Source organism: Corticium candelabrum, chromosome 1 (genome assembly GCF_963422355.1).
Source record: "Corticium candelabrum chromosome 1, ooCorCand1.1, whole genome shotgun sequence".
NCBI lineage: Eukaryota > Metazoa > Porifera > Homoscleromorpha > Homosclerophorida > Plakinidae > Corticium > Corticium candelabrum.
In genome coordinates this window covers 7,872,914-7,893,588 of record NC_085085.1, presented here as the reverse complement: position 1 = coordinate 7,893,588, position 20,675 = coordinate 7,872,914, and the positions used below count along the sequence as shown (strand labels likewise).

The following is a 20,675-nucleotide window of genomic DNA, read 5'->3' as shown; positions in this document are numbered from 1 at the left end:
GCCAAGGAAACGATACCGATTGTGAATGCACACAAATGAATCTGCAGATGATGACCCAGAAAGGAAATGGGTTTAGAGATTGTCACAAAGCTGCATGACTGGGATGAGTTATTCAATTGATAGGACAGGTATTTTAAACTATGTACTATAATCTGTGATTGTGTTGTTCTCTATGTGCGTGCTCATTTGGCATATTGCAATTAGATGCTTGCTTATTTCTTTAACTTAATAAATATTTATGTTCAACCAGTATTATATGTAAGCAAATGTCCAATTACAAGGCTTCTTAGTCTGACATTTGTCAGACACTACTGAGGCTAATGTTATAATTTCTTTTGATCCTTGCAATCTTCATACTTCATTGGGCATGACTTTATTAGTTAACAGTCATTCTCTAAATATGTATGGCTGCTATGGAATAAAGGTTTATCAATCAAGAAACTGAACCAGGATAGTATATGTAACAACGTTACGCGTCGTCGTTGCTGTATAGTAGACTTACTGAGAAGCCTACTCGATCACACCCATACACACGCTATTGGATACCTGCCGAGATGATCCAACTCGACTGTAGAACGCGAACAACTACCGCACAACCGTCTACACCAGACACTTGACTAAGAAGGCACTCTATTCTCTCTATGTCTCTACTAAATGCAATACTAATCTAATTAGCAACTCTAACTGTCAAACAATCTACTACATAACATTCCTTCCTGCTAAGTTTCAGGTTCCTCTCTTCTCAAAACCTTCAAACCAAAGTTCCAATACTGTTAACCAAGAAATTGTATATGTTACTGCTACTTCAAGTCTCAAACAATAGTAACACAACACAACTCAACACTAGCAGAGAAATTACCACTAACTGCAGTCATAGTCTTGCAAGTACTTTGGCAATTGCATCTGTCTATGTGGTCTAGCAGGTCCTAGTGGTTCTTCTGCTACTGCAACTGCCTGCTCTGCCTCTAACGGTCCTGTGGTATCTGCTGCTAAATCTTCTAGCAAGATGTGAATGACATCTGGTTCTTGATTGACCCTTTCTCCTGGATTGCTGCCTTGCTGCTCATGTTCCTCAGTCTCCTGATCTGCTGATAATTCCACTTCTCGAGCTTGTCTGTAGAACACCTTCAGTCTGTTGCTATGAACACTTTTTCTCTTTCTGTTTCCTTCTCCCACCTTTTGAATCTCGTAGTTATTCTGGCCTACGTGCCTTATGACTTGATACGGTCCTTGGTAAGAGCAGTGCAACTTCGAAACAGTACCTCTCCTCAATGCTGGACTATGCAGCAACACAAAATCACCTACTTCATATTGAGCTCCTTCACTTCCACCATTATTCCTGTGCTGTCTCTATTGAGCTGCAGTGACCTCTTCATCTACAATCTCTCTAGCTTGTCTCATGTTTCTTTTCAACTTGCTCAAGTACTCATCTGTTGTATTAGGTGAAGGGAGTTGCTGATCCAGTTCTGTATCCACTGGCAACCGTGCTGTTCTTCCAAACAATAATTCATAAGGACTGTACCCAGTAGAACTCTGTGCTGAAGTGCGATATGCAAACAATACAGTTTCTATCTACTTGTCCCAATCCTGATTGGTGTCTACATACTTGGACAGAGATTCTACCAAACTCCTGTTCATTCGTTCAACTAGCCCATCCCCTTGTGGATGATATGCTGTGGTTCTTGACATACGAATTCCCAAAAGTTTGCATACTTCATGAACAAGAGCACTCTCAAAATTGCGTCCTTGGTCACTATGCAGAACTATGGGCATCCCAAATCACATGATGACCTCATTCACCAAGGTCTCTGCTGTAGTCTTTGTCGTTTGATCTTGTAACGGAAATGCTTCCGTCCACTTAGTGCAGTAGTCTGCAACAACCACAATGTACTTGTTGCCTTGTTCTGTTGTTGGTAAAGGTCCTAGAAAGTCCATCGCAAGCATTTCAAATGGTCCTCCAACTGGGACAGTTTGCAAAGCTGCTTTAGTTTTCTTTGCTGGCATCTTCCTTTGCTGACACTTTACACAACTTGCTACATAGCACTCAACTGCACGTGTGTAGCCTGGCCACCAAAACTGTTCAGCAACTCTATTAAGCGTTTTCTCCACTCCAAAGTGGCCGCCATTGTTATGTAACTTTGCTAAACTTCAGGTACCATAGAGTCAGTTACCACCAACAACTGTCGTTCTTCTTGTCCTTCCGCTGGTCCCACTCTCCGAAATTGATATGACTCCATCATCCAATGCTAGCTGATGCCACACCTTCGCAACCGCACCCCACCTATTGCTTCTTCTCCATACTCCCAGTTGATCTTGCCTTGGCATGGCAGGAAACTGTCCAGAACCTTCAACATTAAAGGATCTTCCCGCTGTCTCATCTGTAACTCTTCACTCGTTCAAGATGGTGTAAATCCAACTGCTGCACATCCTTGACTACTTCCTGTTTGCTCTGGCTTTTGGTCTGAGGTAGGACATAGCAAGTCTATTAGTACCATCTTCTTCCCTCCCTAAATGTGCAGATGGTATTCTGGACAATGCATCTGCATTACGATTCTGAGTTCCTGCTCTGTACTGAATTGACCATTCGTACTCACTTAGTGTGAGTAACCACCTCGCCAGTCTTCCTCTCAGTTCCTTGCAGGAACGTAGCCATTGCAATGGGCAATGATCTGTCCAAAGTGTGAACCGCCTTCCGTATAAATATGGACGAAAGTGTGTTACCGCCCAAACTACAGCCAATGCTTTCTTTCTGTTGTGCTGTAGTTCTTCTCAGCCTTGTGTAGCACTCGACTTGCATAGGCTACTACGTGTTCTCCTCCACAGTACTTCTGTGACAACACTGAACCCAACCCTACTTCACTCGCATCCATAGTTAACACAAAGTCTTCCTCAAACCTGGGGAAAGCCATTACTGGGGCAGCTGTCAACTTGTGCTTCAGGACTTCAAATGGCTGTTGGCAATCATCTGTCCAGTCAAAATGAGCACCACTACTTTGTATCTTAAACAATGGAGCTGCAACAGACGAAAAGTGTGGAATAAAGCGGCGATAATATCCTACTAGGCCCAAAAACCAACGTACTCCGGCACCATCCACTGGTCTGGGAAAGTCCATAACTGCTTGCACTTTCCTCTGATCCGGTTGCAATCCTTCCACTCCAACTACATGACCCAAATAATTAACCGATTTCTGCCCAAAGTAACACTTGCTTGGCTTTAACTTCAACCCAGCAGCACTAAGTCTGCTAAACACAGCTCTCAGCTTTTTCACATGTTGGTCAAAGGTCGTAGAAAAGACAACGATATCATCAAGATATACTAAACAATGATCCCACTGTAGCCCAGCTAGAATATATTCCATGAGCCTCTGGAAAGTGGCAGGAGCATTACAAAGGCCAAATGGCATTACGTTGAATTCAAAATGGCCTTGTTTGGTAGAGAAAGCTGTCTTCTTTTTATCCTCCGGATCCATTGCTACCTGCCAATACCCACTCGCTAAGTCCAAAGTCGAGAAATAGGAAGCTCCACCTAATGATTCTAACGTTTCATCTACTCTTGGCAAGGGATAAGCATCTTTAACTGTTATGCCATTTAATTTTCTGTAATCAACACAGAACTGATATGTGTTGTCTATCTTACGTACCAAGACTACAGGTGAACTCCATGGACTCACTGATGGTTGATTCACCTCCTGCTCAAGCATCTCCCTTACTTGTTTCTCAACAACCCCTTGAAGTGTGTGAGGTAATCTTCTTGGTACCTGTTTCTGTGGCAACGTGTCTCCTGTCGTAGTAGTATGGGTTACCACTTCTGTTCTTCCACGATCACTTGGCCCACTTGTAAATAGCTGTTGGTTCGACAACAGCAAGTGCTTCAAAGCTTTCTGCTCTTTGTCTATCAAGACACTTTGCGTAAAGTCAATTGACTTAAAACTGTTTGGGTGCCATACTATCTACTTTCGTAGGCAAACCTTGTACAACAGCTACCTTCGCTGGTTCTGCTTCCCTTACTGGGCACATAGTTCCCAAGACAGTACTTTTCAGTAGTTTCGTGTCATGCATCATCGTCAGTTGGACAGGTATTTCTGCAAAGTCGTGTCGACTAACACTCTGGCTACCAGTACTTCAGTTCTGTCCATGAACCCTCAATCTGGTTCCAGCAAGCAGTTACGTAAACCATGTACTGCCTGTCCCTCTCTGTCTACAAGACAAGCCATAACAATCTGCCTCTCCATTCCCACTGAGTTCAAGTCTTCCTTCAAGATACAATATACTTGCTCAGCTACTACTGTTATGGGGTAATGTACATCCTATCCAGTCCAACTGGCACTTAGCCATGTTGATGATCATCCCATGATCAAGTAAAAAGTCAGCTCCCAAGATAGGCATATCTACATCTGCTACCATAAGTTGGTGTGAACATACCCATGCAGCCAAACGTACAAGTACTTTACCAGCTCCCTCGCTCTTCAGACTACTGCCATCAACTGTCTTCAGTTGTAATCTTGTCCCACTTGATGATGTGCTCTTGTCACCGACCAGACTTCTAGGCAACAGTGAAACTAGAGAGCCATTATCAATCAGAAAAGACGTTTCCATCTCATCCACACAACCAGTGACAATCACTGAGCTTATCAACGCACCAGACACACTTCTAACACCCCTTCTTGGTGCCTTACCACCTGTTGTTGAGTGCTTTCTGTAATCTGGTTGTGCATACATGTACTGTTGCTGTTGTTGTGTCCTTGTGGTCATTTGGGGCTTTGTCTGCTGAATTATTGGACAATCTCTCATTAAATGATCCATCTGATTACACTTGAAGCAATGGCCTACATGTTTCTGCATACTTCTGTGTGGACAATTTCTTTTCATATGTCCCTGCTCGTTGCACAAGAAACATCGAAGTCCTCGTCCAGTGCTTGTGTGATGAACGTCTTGCGTCACAGGCAATTCACCTGATCCTGATTGCCTGTTATCACTTGTCGCACTCACTCCTTCAGTACTTAGCGCCTTTTCCATCTCGTTCAATCTCTCTTTCAGATCCTTGATGACTCTTGTTTCTCTATTTGCACAAGCTGCGCTAACACTAACAAACTTGTGCCCACTGCGCTGCCGCTGCCTATCGTTCAACAACATCAATTCACGAGTTCTAACAATTGTACCTTGGAATGTCACTTGCGGGTGTAAATCCAGCTGATACCTGGCGTGCAGGAGCAGACTTTCAACAAAACGATCAATGAGCTGTTGTTCTCTCAGATCTTCCGCCAGCCCAGGCATAGCACGATCCAGTAGATCTTCTAGTTCTCTCGCATACACTTGAAGCGCTTCCCCATCACATAACGATCGCTCTGAGAACTGTGTTCTCGCTAACCGACGTCGTTCTCCTGTTCCAGGCAGAAAAGTTTCTTTCAACACCGTAGCTAGCACATCGTACGAAGCCTTCTGTTCTGCTGTCAGTCGATGGTACACAGCGTATGCCAGTCCTTTCAAGTACGTTGGGAGAATCTTCGCTTTGGCATCCGCATTCCAGCTGTTAGCAGCCGCACACAAAGCAAAGTGCTCTAGCTATAACTCAACGTCTCCGTCTGCAAACTTCTCTGGGACTGCCAGAATTGACGATCCCTGCCCAGACACCAATGCTGGTTGACCTTGCTGATCAACTTCACCGCCTTCTGCCATGATACCGCTTTTCTACATAGGGCGCAGCACTCACACGTACACAAATGCACTCACACGTACACAAATGCACTCACACATTACAATGCGCCAACACTAAACGAGGACTGATAACCGAAACGATCTGTCCGAATTGTGTTCCGATATCTTGCTCTATATCCCGCTCCTTGTCACCAAATGCAACAACGTTACGCGTCGTTGTTTCTGTATAGTAGACTTACTGAGAAGCCTACTCGATCACACCCGTACACACGCTATTGGATACCTGCCGAGAGGATCCAACTCGACTGTAGAATGCGAGCAACTACCGCATGACCGTCTACACCAGACACTTGACTAAGAAGGCAATCTATTCTCTCAATGTCTCTACTAAATACAATACTAATCTAATTAGCAACTCTAACTGTCAAACAATCTACTACATCACATATGTCTTATGAAGTTGATAAGATGTGGTCTTTACGTGTTTGCTGAATGATGCAATTTTTTTGTGAAACATGTTACTATCACTAATCAACAGTATTTTGAGCATAAAGAATAGCAGTCAACAACTATTGGAAGACATGAGGGTGGTGTGACAACAATTTTGTACAAGTATTAAATTTGAAGAAGTCTGATGATAGACTAGACATGATATGTACCTACTTTGACATGCTCTTCAATACCTTTTTGTCATTTTAATATGTGTGGTCTTGTGTCGTTCTTTCCTAGTCCTCAGTTTTGGAAAACATTGAGTACTTTCACATGCACATAGAAACCTGATATTAAATAGTTCTGTAGGCTTGGTGTATGTCGATTGTTTACTGAGATGTTATTTAGGTATCACAGACGAATCTTGATTGAATGGATTGGAGATCCCAGTGGGGAACTTGATTTTGCTGAAGAGATATTAGAAAATGATGCAAAGAACTATCATACTTGGAGTCACAGACAATGGTTGATTAAGCAGTTTCATTTGTGGGATGGAGAGCTGGATTATGTTGATAGGTGAGAAAACACAGAATTTACTGTTGTATTGCACAGTTTAGAAACTGAGTGTTGAGCTGCTTCATATACAGTAGACGCTGAGGATATGGACATATGTTGTATAAGATTAAATATTGATGAATTTAATTTGGAAAATCGACAAATTTGTGAGTCACAGATAAAAAATCTACCAAATTTTGTCTTAAATACCTCAATCATGCCCATGTGTTCAAGTGGTTAGAATAGTGGTGAATAGCAATAGTTCAGGATCTGGAATCACCGAATAGAATCTATCAAAATACTTTTTCAAGGTTTGAATTGATTGCCTGTCCACTTGTCTTTGACAGGTGGAGTGTGTCCCAGGAGAGCCACTTGGTCCTGTCCAGGAAACAAGTAGTTCTTTCCTGTGTCTTTTGAGTTGTGATATGTGCTAATGGAGGATCTTGGTACAAGCTTCAAACTTGTGAAAGTTGTTACTTGTTAAGTTAATTTATGCAGGTGCCGTAATTAAGTTAATTCATTCCCATCGGAACAGCAGGACACCTCTGCTGATTAGCACACATCAGGACACTAACTGCTTTTGTTCCTCATTACTCCAGAGGGAAGGTTTTTCATGGCTCTGCTGCAAGTTGTGCAGTATGAGCTGCTACTGATCATGCTTCTACCAAGGTTCATTCAGCAGAGCGTAAGAGGGGCTCTCTTGTCAAAATGATAAAGCTGAGTGGCATTTAGGCAGACACCAAGTAAAATTGTGTTCAAGAACGTGTTAATTGATCAAGCAATATCTGCATGGTGGATGGCAATTGGTAGATTTGGCAAAAGCCTTCGTTAGGAATTATATACATGTTGACCTTGGACAAGGCCAAGCAAGAAAGGAGAAGAAGCATCTACTATGAACTAGATGGAGATCTAGCTGGCATTATAGCTATGTACTCAAGAAAATAGCATGACTAGCCAAATAGCTCATTTTTCGCATGAGCAGATTAGATTATTAGTTGTTACTCAAGGCCCGGATATCCGGACTAAGGGTATAGTAATCGTTTGAGGTGCGACCGACCGACCGTATTTATACTCGATTAGAGCAGATGCAAATGAAGCTATTCCGACCAATAGACGAGAATTGGTGTCATTACTGACCAATAGACGAACGCGATGCATGCACGAGGCTTCACCTTTCTTCGTTTGTAGCTGCTGTATTGAGAATTTGGCCATCGGGCGTCTGTCCTGTACATGGTGTTATATAATCCTGTGCTTTATGGGTTTAGCACATAGAAACAACGCCTATAGTTACATTTGCACGTGTACGTTTTCCCAACAACAACCAGGCATATTTACTCTATTCTAATGAATTAGCAGTTGGATCCCTTCTGTCGTGGTTGGGTGTCTCGCTAGACGCTTCCTGCAAGTTATCAATTTCAGTGAAGTAGTTGGATTGCAGCGTGAATAACACAAATACCAATGCTAGAATACAATGTAGAAAACACTCCTACTATTTATTGGGCTAAAGTCAGTGAGGTGTGTGATATCAGTGGGGATCAGAGCTTCCCTTTTCTTTCTAGATTTGCGAAAGCATTTACTCTTTATACTGCATAGCAGTGCAGACATAGCACGTGAATTTTTGGATCTAGACTTGACCAAGACCAAAACTCGCATCAAATTAGTCACTCGTCTCTGTGTAGCCTTCTCACGATCACTCAGAACCGCGGCACAGAAAGTTACTTGATGTTTGTTCCTTTGCAAGAAATGAGAGATTCATTAAAGGTACATGTGGCAGAAGCTGCTGGACAAACTAAAGAAAATCCTACTTCTGCTTATCATGTTTGTCACTATTTCATCTTGAAACGACGTCCCCGCCATCATCTGAACCCAGTGATTTTAATTCTGCAGTGCCAGTTCCTTTGTTTTCACAGAGTGATCAGTTAAAGGTAGAGACTGATTCAATTTCAACAGTCACAGACATCTAGAGACGCCAAGGTCAACCAATCTGGTACAATTTTAGCAGCAAGTACACAGTCAACTTTAATGTCCGGAAAAATTTCTCCAAACACCCAAGGTAACTCTCAGGGTCAAGCAAGCCAGTCTTTTAGCAAGGCTGCCAGTTCTTTTTCTGCTGATGTTTCAATGACTAGTGCATCAGGAAATTCTTGCAATGTATTTGACATAATGTTAAAGGGCCACTGCAATGCAAAAATTGAAAATTATTTTTAAGCTAAAATGAAAGATCTACATGTGTATAGTCTAGAAAAATATAATTAAATTTTTAGCTCGCGTTTTGAGAGAATGAGAGCAGTGCAAAGCTCCTTCCACAATACCATTTGAAAACTGCTGAGTCCAAAGCTTTGAAACAGCTCAGGCTAAAGTACACTTTTGTAGATCTTTTAAGTTAGCTTAAAATTAATTTTTGATTTTTGCACTGCAGTGGCCCTTAAACATAAAAAACAAGACAAGATTTGAAGCCACATCATGAACATCCAATGGATTGTTCATTATGTTGTCCAAAAGGAGCATCTGAAATATTGTTTTCTCATGGTGATTGCCAATCTCCATCGACTCACAATGGAAGCAATGCGTGCACTCTTAATTAGCGTGAAACTTTGTGCATAAGCTTCTTGTCGAGAATGTTGACATTCTTGCCTTTTCTAGCAATCATAATGCTCTGCTCACCTGCATGCGTTCTGGAAACAGAGAATACGATAACTTGTCCTGTGTGGGAGTTTTTGAGTGCAGAGGAGGCCGTCCATCTCGAACAGTCTCTAAATTTGCTTGTCAATAATGATGTATTTTTAGAGAGATGATGAGTGGGGACGGTTTGGAGAAGAACTCTCAAGGATTGCAAGATGTAGCTGTCACAACTGTGTGGCTGGAATTCTGGTGGCAACGCCATGCTCTTGGTATTTACACTGTGGTAAACTGTTATATTCGACAGTCACAGTCATGGAGAGTACAGCACGGATCTCTTGCTACTGTCGTGTCATCAGACAAAATATCACAGTATGAAATTGTTTTTTAAGAAGCCATACCCATTCCTACCGTTTTCTTCTGGAAAAGAGAAGGTTGTACAGATAGATACCACTTCAACTTTCCTCAAAATATCAAAACAATAGGTCAAACTCATCCTGCCGAGACTGTGTCTCCCAAGGACTTTTACACCTTCATGAGCATAGATAAAGAATGCGGAAACTACATCCTGTGGTGTGCCAACCTTTTCCACCCAGTATGTCGTAGATCAACATGCAAGAATTGAGAGTGAGCGTCTTGGTTATATTTGACTAAATCAAAAAGTTTACGTGTTGAAGAGTATGTTCTTCTCAGTGATGCTATAAATCTAAATGGATGTCAAAATGCTCGAGGTGTATCTAGATTAGTTATTGTACGTTCATCCTTGACAGGAGGACCTCGGTATATGCATGAGGAAACGAAGGATGCAATGACACATGTCAGGCATTATGGAAGGCGTGATCTGTTCCTCACATTCACTTGCAATCGAAAAATGGAAGGAGATTGAAAACAAGCTTTATGAAGGCTAAAAGTCACCTGGAATACTCGACATCATAGTCAGGGTGTTTAAACTGAAAGGTGATGAGCTCATGATGAGACTACTTATTACAGAGGACAGTGGCGTCTTTGGTAAACAAAGTGCCACATGTACACTATTGAACAGCAAGCATGTAGTCTTCCTCATGCACACATCTTGATATGGCTGAGGGAAAATTTCATGCCATTAAAGGAGAACTCTCACCAAATACTAAAACTTGTTGAAAGAAAGATACAAGGCCTGGTATCTTCCTGCAGGAAACCTACAGTCCAGACAGCCACAGAAGCAGAGAATGGGCAACGAGTTCAGACGATTCCCCGTATGTAGCACAAAGTCTTACTCTCTGGAAGTATCTACTTTAGGTTTAACCGTACCAAGTGCTCCTAATGCACCCAAAATGCAGCGAGATATGATCTATGAACTAATCTAAGAAGGGTCTCCTTCTGAGGCTCCACAGTTGTATTGACACAGTCGATACTTGCATCCTAGTTTGCTTTAGTCACTAAATCTCAACTTGACACCATATGTCTCACAATTCTTACCTTGAAATGTACACAGGTATCGGTCTTCCTTGCTAACCAACAATCAGAGTTACACTCATGCCACATACGTGTACTAAACACGCCCACGCAGGTAATTTTAATACTTTATTTCTTCGTTACGGTAAACTTCTGCAGTAAACGGTTGCAAAGGGTTGTATCATGAAGTGACAGCTTTCATCTGAGAGATGGTTGATTTTGGTGAGAGTTCCCCTTTAACATCGACAAATAATTAGTGATGAGTTATCGGATCGTGAAGGAAACTCTGGTGTATTTGCTGAGATATGTAAACAATTGGTTCACGGATTGTGGGAAGATCAATCCAAATTCTCCCTGCATGCAAGACCACTAGTGCATCAGAGTGTCCAAGAGACTTCTTGCGAGAAACTCAGACAGGACATGATTCCTGTCCACTATACTGCCGCAGTAAGTCAGAAGACGTTGACTTTGAAGCAACACTCAAACTTGGCACCAACTCTGAAATAATGATTGACAATTGATGGATCGTTCTCTTCTCTCCTCTTTTGTGCAAGACCTTTGAAGCTCACATTAAAGGCACATTCCAAAGTGTGCAAGCGTCTAACGCGCAGCCGAAATATCGAGGTCCAGTGATCAAGGGCATTCGTGAAAGCGTAGGGATGGGTGCTTCCTAAGCTTTTAGAAGACAATTGATGACAGTGTCCATTGCATTCAACGCCAAAGAGTTTTTCAAAATACCACTTCTCTCGAATGTTGCCGGACGGAGATAAATTGCATGAAGGTCGGTCTCTAGACTTTTTGAAAGTAGCATGATGGTTTCCACCATGCTTGGAGCAACAAAGAGACAACAGAGAGACCACTTTCGGGAATGTGAGCGCGTCGGTAAGGCTCGCGTGATCTAACTTATTATCCTTGTTATGTGTAGGTGCTGAGTCACTGTGGTGTTTACAGGTTGCTCGTTACCGCAAGCCAATATTGTCTACATGTAACTGAAAGGAGCAAAACGTTGGTTGCCGACTGACCACCATAGCAAACGCTACACTTGGCGGACGAATTTCTTGAAACGGCCTTGACAGTTTTCAAATTTTGAAGTATTCTTGATGTAGATTTGGCGAGTTTACTCTGAGATGTTGTAGCACACTAAGTGACACCTGTGAGGTGGGCGATTGTTTACTGATCTCCGCATGTTTCAGAGGAAATAATCAGGAAGTAACTCAAATGTGATTTACAGTTGACCAATCATCATTTGCGAAATATGATTTACTAGTAACCTAGTAACATAGAGTTACTAGGCCTTCCTTTACTTTACGGAGACAACATCACGTGATACCGCCCCGTTGCTATCCTCACGTGGAAGGACAACCAAAAGCAAAGAAGGCCTAGTGTCGAAGCTAATGTTTTGTCACAAATGAAAGACGACCTCGAATACAAGCCGATCTCGAATGAAAGCCAAAATCGCAAACCTCGTGCTACGTACAAACTGGTTGTGTTTACAAGTCAATCTTTGTCAAGACCCACAGAATGCGTAGAACGCATGCATGCAACGTTCAATGACACTGACAATGATAACGAAGATTCAGCTGATGCTTTTGAAACTGAGATCTCTCCGGGTAGCCATGTCTGTATATCTTAAACAGATCTTGGTTTTCAAGTGGTGTATGGTTGTCTCATGTTTACCTTAGCGTGCTTGAATGGCATATAAGCCTGTCTTGGATATAAGCCTGTCTTAAATATTAGCCTGAATTCCGATTCGGCTTATCTCTATCTAGAAAGGATAGCTGTCTGTCTGTGTCTGTATGTACAGCCCCCCTGTATCTTCGCTGCCCCACGTCCAACCTCTGTTGAATTTAGGACTGGACAATGCTGAAACAACACAGGTTGAAAGTGAAGCTGTCGTCATTTTCCGGACTTTTCCCGGGACATCGCGATTTTCTGCTGATCGAACCTGCATCTACTCTCACGTAAATATCTGTGGAATGGTGCAAACTGCCCGTTCCTGACTTGGGACGGTATGTGCGGAGCATGTCATTTATTGCGGGCAAAGTGGAAGAAGGCGATGTATTTTTTCTATTTTTGACTCTTGAGAAAATTTGCCTACCCTTTCATTTGCCCTTGTACACGCTTCCACTACCTGCCACATTCGATACGTCTTTCTCCAACAGCAGCAACGTCTTTGAAGTGACGGCATCCAACTGGATTGTTCAAATGGCACGAGTCAGACGAGTCATGACTTGGTATATATATATACCCTATTTTCGCGCATTTAGCTGCAGAGCTCTTATTAGAACATTTTGGTACTGTGTGCCTTTGTAGAGTGTAGTTAGGGAATAGGGTAGAAGCCATGGAAATTCCTGGAGGATTGCAGACAAGGACTACATCACTGTTATACAGTTGATGGAAGTCTGCAGCATATGTTCGACTAATGCATGAAGTCAGTTCTTGCTGACAATTTATCTGTGGAGGAAGCAACCAAATCAGAGTCATAAATATGTAGATATACCATATTTTTGCACATTTAGCTGCACAGCTCTTATTAGAACATTTTGGTTCTATGTGCCTTTGTACAGTGTGGTTAGGGAATAGGGTGGAAGCCATGGAATTACCTGGAGGATTGCAGACAAAGGAAGACATCACTGATGGCCATAGTTTGGATTCTGATTTGCTTGATAAATTGTCAGTAGGAACTGACCTCATGCATCAGTTGCACATGCTGCATACTTTCATCAACTTTCTATAACAGTGATGTTGTCCTTTGTCTGCAATATCCTCCAGGGAATTGCATGGCTTCTACCCTATTCCCTAAGACACTATACAAAGGCACATAGTACCAAAATGTTCTACTAAGAGCCCTGCAGCTAAATGCGTGGAGATACGGTGTGTGTGTGTGTGTGTGTGTGTGTGTGTGTGTGTGTGTGTGTGTGTGTGTGTGCGCGTGTGTGTGTGTATACATATATATATATATATATATATATATATTTTTTTTTTTTTTTTTTTTTTTTAAATTTTAACCGCCCAATGGACGGAACACTACATATATATATATACATATATATATATATATATATATATATATATATATATATATATATATATATACATATATACACACGCTCCAATGCCCGGCTTCGCCCGGGGACAACACATGCCAGGTGCTTCTCCTTTCCACTTCATAGCACTGCAGTTGACACACACGTTTGTCATAGATATAGAGCCAATACAACACGGAAGTGGAGGAGAGACAGGTCGCCTTTATAGGTAGAGATTATAGCAGAAAGTATCTAAAAATGCGTTTGATGGTATCATAGGTGATGTTGGCCATGAATGATTGCAATGAATAAAAATGTCGCGTAGACACTTGCAATAGTATAGCACTCCCGGATATTACGCTGTCCCGTTGAATGAAATAAAGTCACGTACAGTTAGACGAATCATATAGCACTCCCGGATATTGCGCTGTCCGAAATGAAGTCACGTGCAGTTAGACGAATCCATCAGAGCAGAACTGGAGGTCACATGCAGTACTCACCCGGATAATCCGTTCCCCATATCTAGCGAAGTCACGACCCGTACCGACTCTCGTCATTTCGGCAGTCCCGCTGAACGTCGTCTCTTCGAAGATGTTGTTGGCGTTTCGGGGAACAGGTGCATCAAACACGGCAGTTCTTCAACGGTCGTAGATTGGCAAACGACTGTGGGCATATTTTTTCAAGACCCGGATATCAGCAAAAATATCTTCCGTTTCCCAGCGTCGCCCGCAGTAAACGACACGCTCAGCGCATACCGTTCGACGTCGGGAACGGGCAGTCTAAATTGTGTGTGTGTGTGTGTGTGTGTGTGTGTGTGTGTGTGTGTGTGTGTGTGTGTGTGTGTGTGTGTGTGTGTGTGTGTGTGTGTTCATGTGCCAATGCAAACATGCACACACCTGTTACCGTATTGTCGCAATTAAAAGCTGACCTTGAATACAAGAAGGTCTCGAATAAAAGCTGAAAATCGAAGACTACGTGCTATGTACAAACTGGTTGCATTTAGAAGCCAATCTTTGTTCAAAACACACAGCATGCATACACACACGGTCATGTGCGCATGTGTTGTCATATGATTGCAGTGTTTAATGACACTGACAATGATGACAAAGATTCAACTGATGCTTTTGAATCATGTCTATATATTTTAATTAACAAATCATGCTTTTTCAAGTGGCATATGTCTAGACCTTAGCGTGTTCAAATGGCATATAAGCCTGTCTTGAATATTAGCCTGTCTTAAATATTAGTGTAAATTCCAATTCGGCTTATACAGATATTAACACGGCTTTAATTTGCGACAATACGGTAACCAGATTATTTCTGTCAGACTTTAACTGGTACATGGGTTTAATTACCATTAACCAAATATTATGTACTTAAATCATTTAGTTTGGCTATGCTGTGTTACAACAAGCACATGTGTTGTTCCTATATATCTAACAGTTTGCTTGTAAATTAACTATATGGGAAATCTATGAAACTCACTTTCTCAGTTGTGAGCTAAATTTGTTAATGTAGTGTGTTGCCATGTAGCTATATCTGGATAATAGGATGGGAAATTATTTAGGAAATGAGAGAGTCACATTGATAGGGAATTTAGGAATCAACTGTTTGTTTAGCTTACTGCATCAAGATCTGAGAAATAACTCAGCTTGGAATCAACGCCATTTTGTCATTAGCGGTACAACTGGGTGGACACAAGATGTGCTAGAGCAAGATGTCAGGTATGTCAGCACTGGCAGTTTATTCTTATCTAATGGTTTGATGTATCTAATATGCCAGTGTTATTACCTTTGTCTCTAGCAGGATTGTCTGCATATGTGCATTTTTGTTTGTTTGTTTATTTGTGGGCAGGATCACTAAAAATACATGCTTGGATTTTGATGAAATTTGACACGATGATAGAACGTTGATAGAGAAAGATTGATTAGTTTTTGGGATTAAATGTCCGAATCAGTGTCCCTTTTTGAGAGGTCAGCTCGGCTTAGAATTTTTGACAAGAAAAGTGAGATGACTCCAATTTCGTTCCAGCACACCCATACCATCTCAAATTGTGTTGGTTAACGGTGTGTACATGCTAAGGTGAACACAAAAGCCTTTAGATAGTTGCTGTGGAACTAATTGTAATCAATGTAATTGTAATGACACTCTGACATAGCAAGGCTGCCTTAGTGGAGGTTTGTGCTGTCTAGGGCTGTCTAGTTTGACAAATGTAGTTGTTTTACTAATCTGTGTTTAGTTATGTTCTTGGATTCATCAAGAAGGCACCAAATAACGAAAGTGCATGGAATTATCTATCTGGGTAAGATGCTGAATAACTAGACAGTATTGCAACACTTTTAGAAAGCTGTGGACTGAGTTGAGAATTTGCTTCTGGTAATTGTTATTATTAAACCTTGGTGTCACAGATGTCTTTTTTTCAATAAAGCAGTTAGGGCGTATTAAATATCTGTTTATTAGATTTGATGTTAGGCCAGAATTGCATGCTTACAGTGTAAATAGTCAAATTTTATGTGTGAAATAACTTGACTAACTCTCCGCAAGATCATGATGTTGATGCAGCAAGAGATGGTATATGATCTAGGCTAAAGGCAGCAAATCTAAAATGAAGGAAATTACTCATCATGTCTCTCAAGCAGCATGCTGTTCTAGCAGCATGTAGTACAAACATCATTTAGCTAGGTGCTTCTATTCTTTGTCTATGTTTGCATTTTTTGCCTTGCAGCCATATTGTGGTTGTTTTGAAAACAGAAGATGGAAGGTGCTAAACACAGAAAAACTCAGTAACAGTATGAGTAACTTCTCTTCTTTCTCCTGTCCACACAGTATCACAGTCCAGTACCCATGAATTACTCCATTTGCCGAACATCTTAAGGGGTTTACACAAACCTCTTTAAATTAAGAACCCCTTCAACTTATGAACCTTCTCAAGTATAAACTTTCTCAAAACACACTCTTTCGAAGTACATACCCCTCAAGGTACAAACCGTTCAAGGTACTCCCAAAGTACAAATCCCCTCAAAAGTATGAACTCCTTCAAAACTCTTCTGACTACACATCTGAAGGTTTAAGTAAGGCAAACTGGCCTTTTTTGCCACATATACAGTTTGAACTCACTGGACTGTGAAGCTGGTATGAAAAGCAAGAAACTGTCCCCTTCTTTCTACTTATATGTGGTGCACGGACTCGTATTTTGTTTTTGCCAAGGCCCTTTCCTGATGCTCTTTCTCAGTCTCCTATTCATTGTATTCCTTAAGACACATGTATCCATCCAACTTTTGGAGATTTTACACATATGATAAAGAGTTCTTCTGTATTATGTACATCCACACTATCTGAATGAGTGGCACACAATCAGTTTGTCTAAGCATAGTGCTGACACAGCAAAACAATTTTTCTTCGTCTCTTTTGTGCTGTATAGACATGGGTTATCAAGTGTAGCAATAACGTAAGTTATAATAGATGGTTTGACTGGAAGAACGGTTCCATTTAGTGTCAATTCCATGTGCAAATGCATTGACTGTCCATTTTTTTTACAAATGTTGGGCAAATACTTTCTTTTAATAAAGCAAATTACGAGCAAGTTAATAGCAGCATTTACTACTTCCTGTGAGGCATGGGAGACAATAGAAACATTTTCAGCATATGCAGACCACTGTGTACACATCCCTTATTCTTGCCCTACATCCGCTGTCTCTGGCTACGGACATAGCAAGGAGAAGGACACTGCTAGTCTTACACCATTTAATTAGTGATTTCATAGACATCAGACTACTTTTCTTAGTTCACTCCCGTTACTGTTGCTCAACCATGTGTTGGTGAGTGCAAATACAGAAAGTACACTTGTGATATGTGCTATGAACTGACAGTAGATGAATTTCACATTGGCTTGATATAGCGTCGTCCCCAGACTCACGTGAGCCTATGACACTTTCAGCCTCCCGTGCCCTGAGGCTAGGCTTGATATTGATAGATGTACACGTCATCATACCCATAATTTTATGTAGTTTCAATTTCTGATGAAGTTCACATAACCATAGTTAGTATAGAGTATACTAATTTTTCTTGCAGAAGATAAGTAACACCACATGGAATGCAGTAATTTTCGTTTGCTGCTGTGTAGTAAGGGCTGCTTTATTTTTGTAGAATTTTAGATGACCAAAGGAAGAGCACATATGGTAGTCTTAAAGAGATTTGCTTAGGCATGTTGTCTGATCACATACGATCTCCCCACCTGTTGTCTTTTCTTGTTGATACATATGAAGAAGAAGCATTAGATAGTAAAAATATGTGCAGGGAAGAAAGTTTGTCTCAAGCCATACAGGTACCTTTACTTTCATTGTTGTAAATGAGTGATGACTGACATATATTATCTGTTGTGTATGCAGTTGTGCAGACAGCTTGGATCAGATGTGGACACTATAAGAAGAAAGTACTGGGACTATAGAGGCCGGAAACTAGAACAGAAGTCTAGAGAATTACAGACTGATAATGATAGTATTGAATAGTTGCTTGTTTGCCATGCCAAATTGGTAGCACAGTACCATAATGGTGATGTCCGGTAGACGATGGTGGTGTCCAATTACGGGGGCGGAGATGCTTGCAAGCGACGTAGCGTGCACATTCCTGTGTCGTGCCGAATACTGCCCGGGGGGGGGGGGGATAACGGCAGCCAAATATTGTCCGGTGCCAATATCTGTCCGGGATGCGCACGCGTGCTGAATGATGTCATAGTCGCCGTTTGTTGTTGTTCATCCTTCATGCATACAGTAGGCGTACTCTTTCTGTAGGTATATCGTAAACGTTTAATTCCTATAAAATTTAGTGGTGGTGAGACATTTATTCAAGAGGAATTTTACAAGAGCTGAACTGAGCTTCTGAAAGAAGTGCAATGCGAGGTAAAAATATTTCATAATTTTAGCAAGTAGTCGACGCAGTTACTCTACTATCCATTATCAATGTAATTGCCGAGCGTAGCGAAGCTTCTAATCCGGGTCGCACAACAGAAATGGGCGTGGTCCTATACGGCTCTCCATCAAGCTTTTGGTATATATCATGTACACAAATCTCAAAATTTCTTCTCCCCACGACCACGTTTCATGCTAGGACCTACCTTAAAAAATCGTTTCCGTGTCCGACTACAGATGAGTCTAAGAACGATTCGTGCAAGTGACCAAACGACGAAGAAAATGCTTCATGAAGTTCCGTCGCCTCATCCTTTTGTATTGTAGCTAGGGAGTGTGTGTACTTGACAACCAAGAAACACCTTCAGGAGTTGAATGCCACCTATAGTCAACTATTCACACGTCCCATACTACAATCAATCCTTTACTACACTGTGCTGCATCTAGCACTGTTGATAGTCAAAATTTGTTGATATTAATTTCTATGTCAGTAAATACCATACCATTGTCGTTACAACGGAACTGAGTGCATACCTAGACTGTACATTTCAATTGTCATGATCACGATCGCAAATCACGACTACCTATACCAGGCCTATATACGTAATCTAAACTACTAGGAAGCTTGCATGTTTACTTCCATGACAGCTAGGGTTTCAACAAATACGTATGGTCTAGCTAGGACTCGGCGTTTCAGTAGAAGGTCTAAAAACTCCTTTGGACGTGTTACTCAAGAACGCGAGGCGCTTACGGATACCGTAGAACTAGTTTATTAATCAGCTCTACCTTTACTATACTGGAAGTATGCTGCAATCATTCGCTGGCTGAAGTCGATGGAGGGGGAGGGAGGAGGGAGAAGAAAGGGAGGGGAGGGAGAAGGGAGAGGGAGGGAGGGGAGGGGAGGGAAGGGGAGGGAAGGGGAGGAGGAGGGAGAGAAGGGGAGGGAGGGAGGGAAGGGGAGGGAGGGAGGGAAGGGGAGGGAAGGGGAGGGAGGGAGGGAAGGGGAGGGAAGGGGAGGAAGGGGAGGGAAGGGGAGGGAGGGAGGAAGGGGAGGGAGGGAGGGAAGGGGAGGAGGGAGGGAGGAGGGAGGGAGGAGGGAGAGAAGGGGAGGGAGGGAGGGAGGAGAGAGGGAGGAGGGAGAGAAGGGGAGGGAGGGAGGGATGAGGGAGGGAGGGGAGATGAGGGAGGGAGGGAGGGAGGGAGGGAGGGATGAGGAAGGAGGGAGGGAGGGAGGGATGAGGAAGGAGGGAGGAAGGGAGGAGGGATGAGGGAAGGAGGGATGAGGGAGGGAGGAGGGAGGGAGGAGGGAGGGAGGGAGGAGGGAGGGAGGGAGGAGGAGGGGTGTGTGTGCGTGTTCGTGCATGTGTGTGTGTGTCCATGTCTGTGTCTTTGTGTCCGTGTGACTCTTATCTGCTGTTGTGTAGATGTTTATTGCTAACAATCCAACTAAAACAAAAGAACTCCTGTTTACTATGATTGAGTCACCAGAACTGTCGTCTATCCCGTGTCCTCTGTTTACCCAAAATGTGTGTCCTGAACACTTCGTGGCAATGTATGAGCGAATTTCCAAAACGTTTAATAGCTCTGGCACAGTAGAAGCATTCTCAGCGTTATCAAAGGTAAGACACACGACACCGCGGTAATGACATTATGAGCAACTTGTTGATTGATATCAAATCATAGGGCGGAACCTGTGAATTACGACAACCCGACGGACTGTCCTCAACTGCCCCTGATTCTCAGGTGGTCCCAGTTATCACACTGGCATTTGTACATGTACACCAATTCGTGTACACCATGTTTTTGTATGCAACGTAATGAAATACACACGCACGCATGCACACACACACACACATGATATATTAGTTATTGCAGATATTTCATACACAGCAGAAACAAAATAACATGAATTCAGACAATAATTCTATCCAAGGACCTTTTTCAGTTGTGAAATTACCTTTTGGAAATTTCTGCAATGTATAACTCTACAATAACGACTACATGATTACTGAACACATGTACAACTACATGTGTTCATGTGTTTGTAATTATT

The 20,675-nt window shown here is 42.1% G+C and overlaps 2 protein-coding genes and 1 long non-coding RNA gene across 5 annotated transcripts; 2 read left to right on the top strand and 1 right to left on the bottom strand.

Annotated features, from left to right (window-relative positions):
* Positions 1-4,275: 4,275 nt before the first annotated feature.
* Positions 4,276-6,349, bottom strand: LOC134191465 (uncharacterized). Its single transcript, XM_062660114.1, has 5 exons — positions 6,339-6,349; positions 5,939-6,042; positions 5,753-5,877; positions 5,570-5,688; positions 4,276-5,527 (listed from the first exon to the last, which is right to left on the bottom strand). Exons 1-5 carry the CDS (start codon positions 6,347-6,349, stop codon positions 4,276-4,278), a joined length of 1,611 nt encoding a protein of 536 aa, XP_062516098.1.
* On the top strand, positions 6,084-18,290 carry LOC134186065 (protein farnesyltransferase/geranylgeranyltransferase type-1 subunit alpha-like). 3 transcript variants are annotated; one of them, XM_062653977.1, is made up of 5 exons: positions 6,086-6,660; positions 15,338-15,442; positions 15,958-16,020; positions 17,865-18,042; positions 18,107-18,290. In XM_062653977.1, exons 1-5 carry the CDS (start codon positions 6,482-6,484, stop codon positions 18,224-18,226), a joined length of 645 nt encoding a protein of 214 aa, XP_062509961.1. In that variant the 5' UTR covers positions 6,086-6,481; the 3' UTR covers positions 18,227-18,290. The 3 variants fall into 3 exon arrangements, with proteins under 3 accessions (XP_062509975.1, XP_062509967.1, XP_062509961.1); XM_062653991.1 differs by lacking the exon at positions 15,338-15,442 and having other exon boundaries at positions 6,084-6,660; XM_062653983.1 differs by lacking the exon at positions 15,958-16,020 and having other exon boundaries at positions 6,084-6,660.
* A 134-nt stretch (positions 18,291-18,424) lies between these two features.
* Positions 18,425-20,430, top strand: LOC134197623 (uncharacterized). The gene is made up of 3 exons (XR_009972689.1): positions 18,425-18,616; positions 20,047-20,241; positions 20,306-20,430. It is a non-coding gene; the product is annotated as an uncharacterized LOC134197623 (long non-coding RNA).
* The last annotated feature ends 245 nt before the right edge of the window (positions 20,431-20,675 follow it).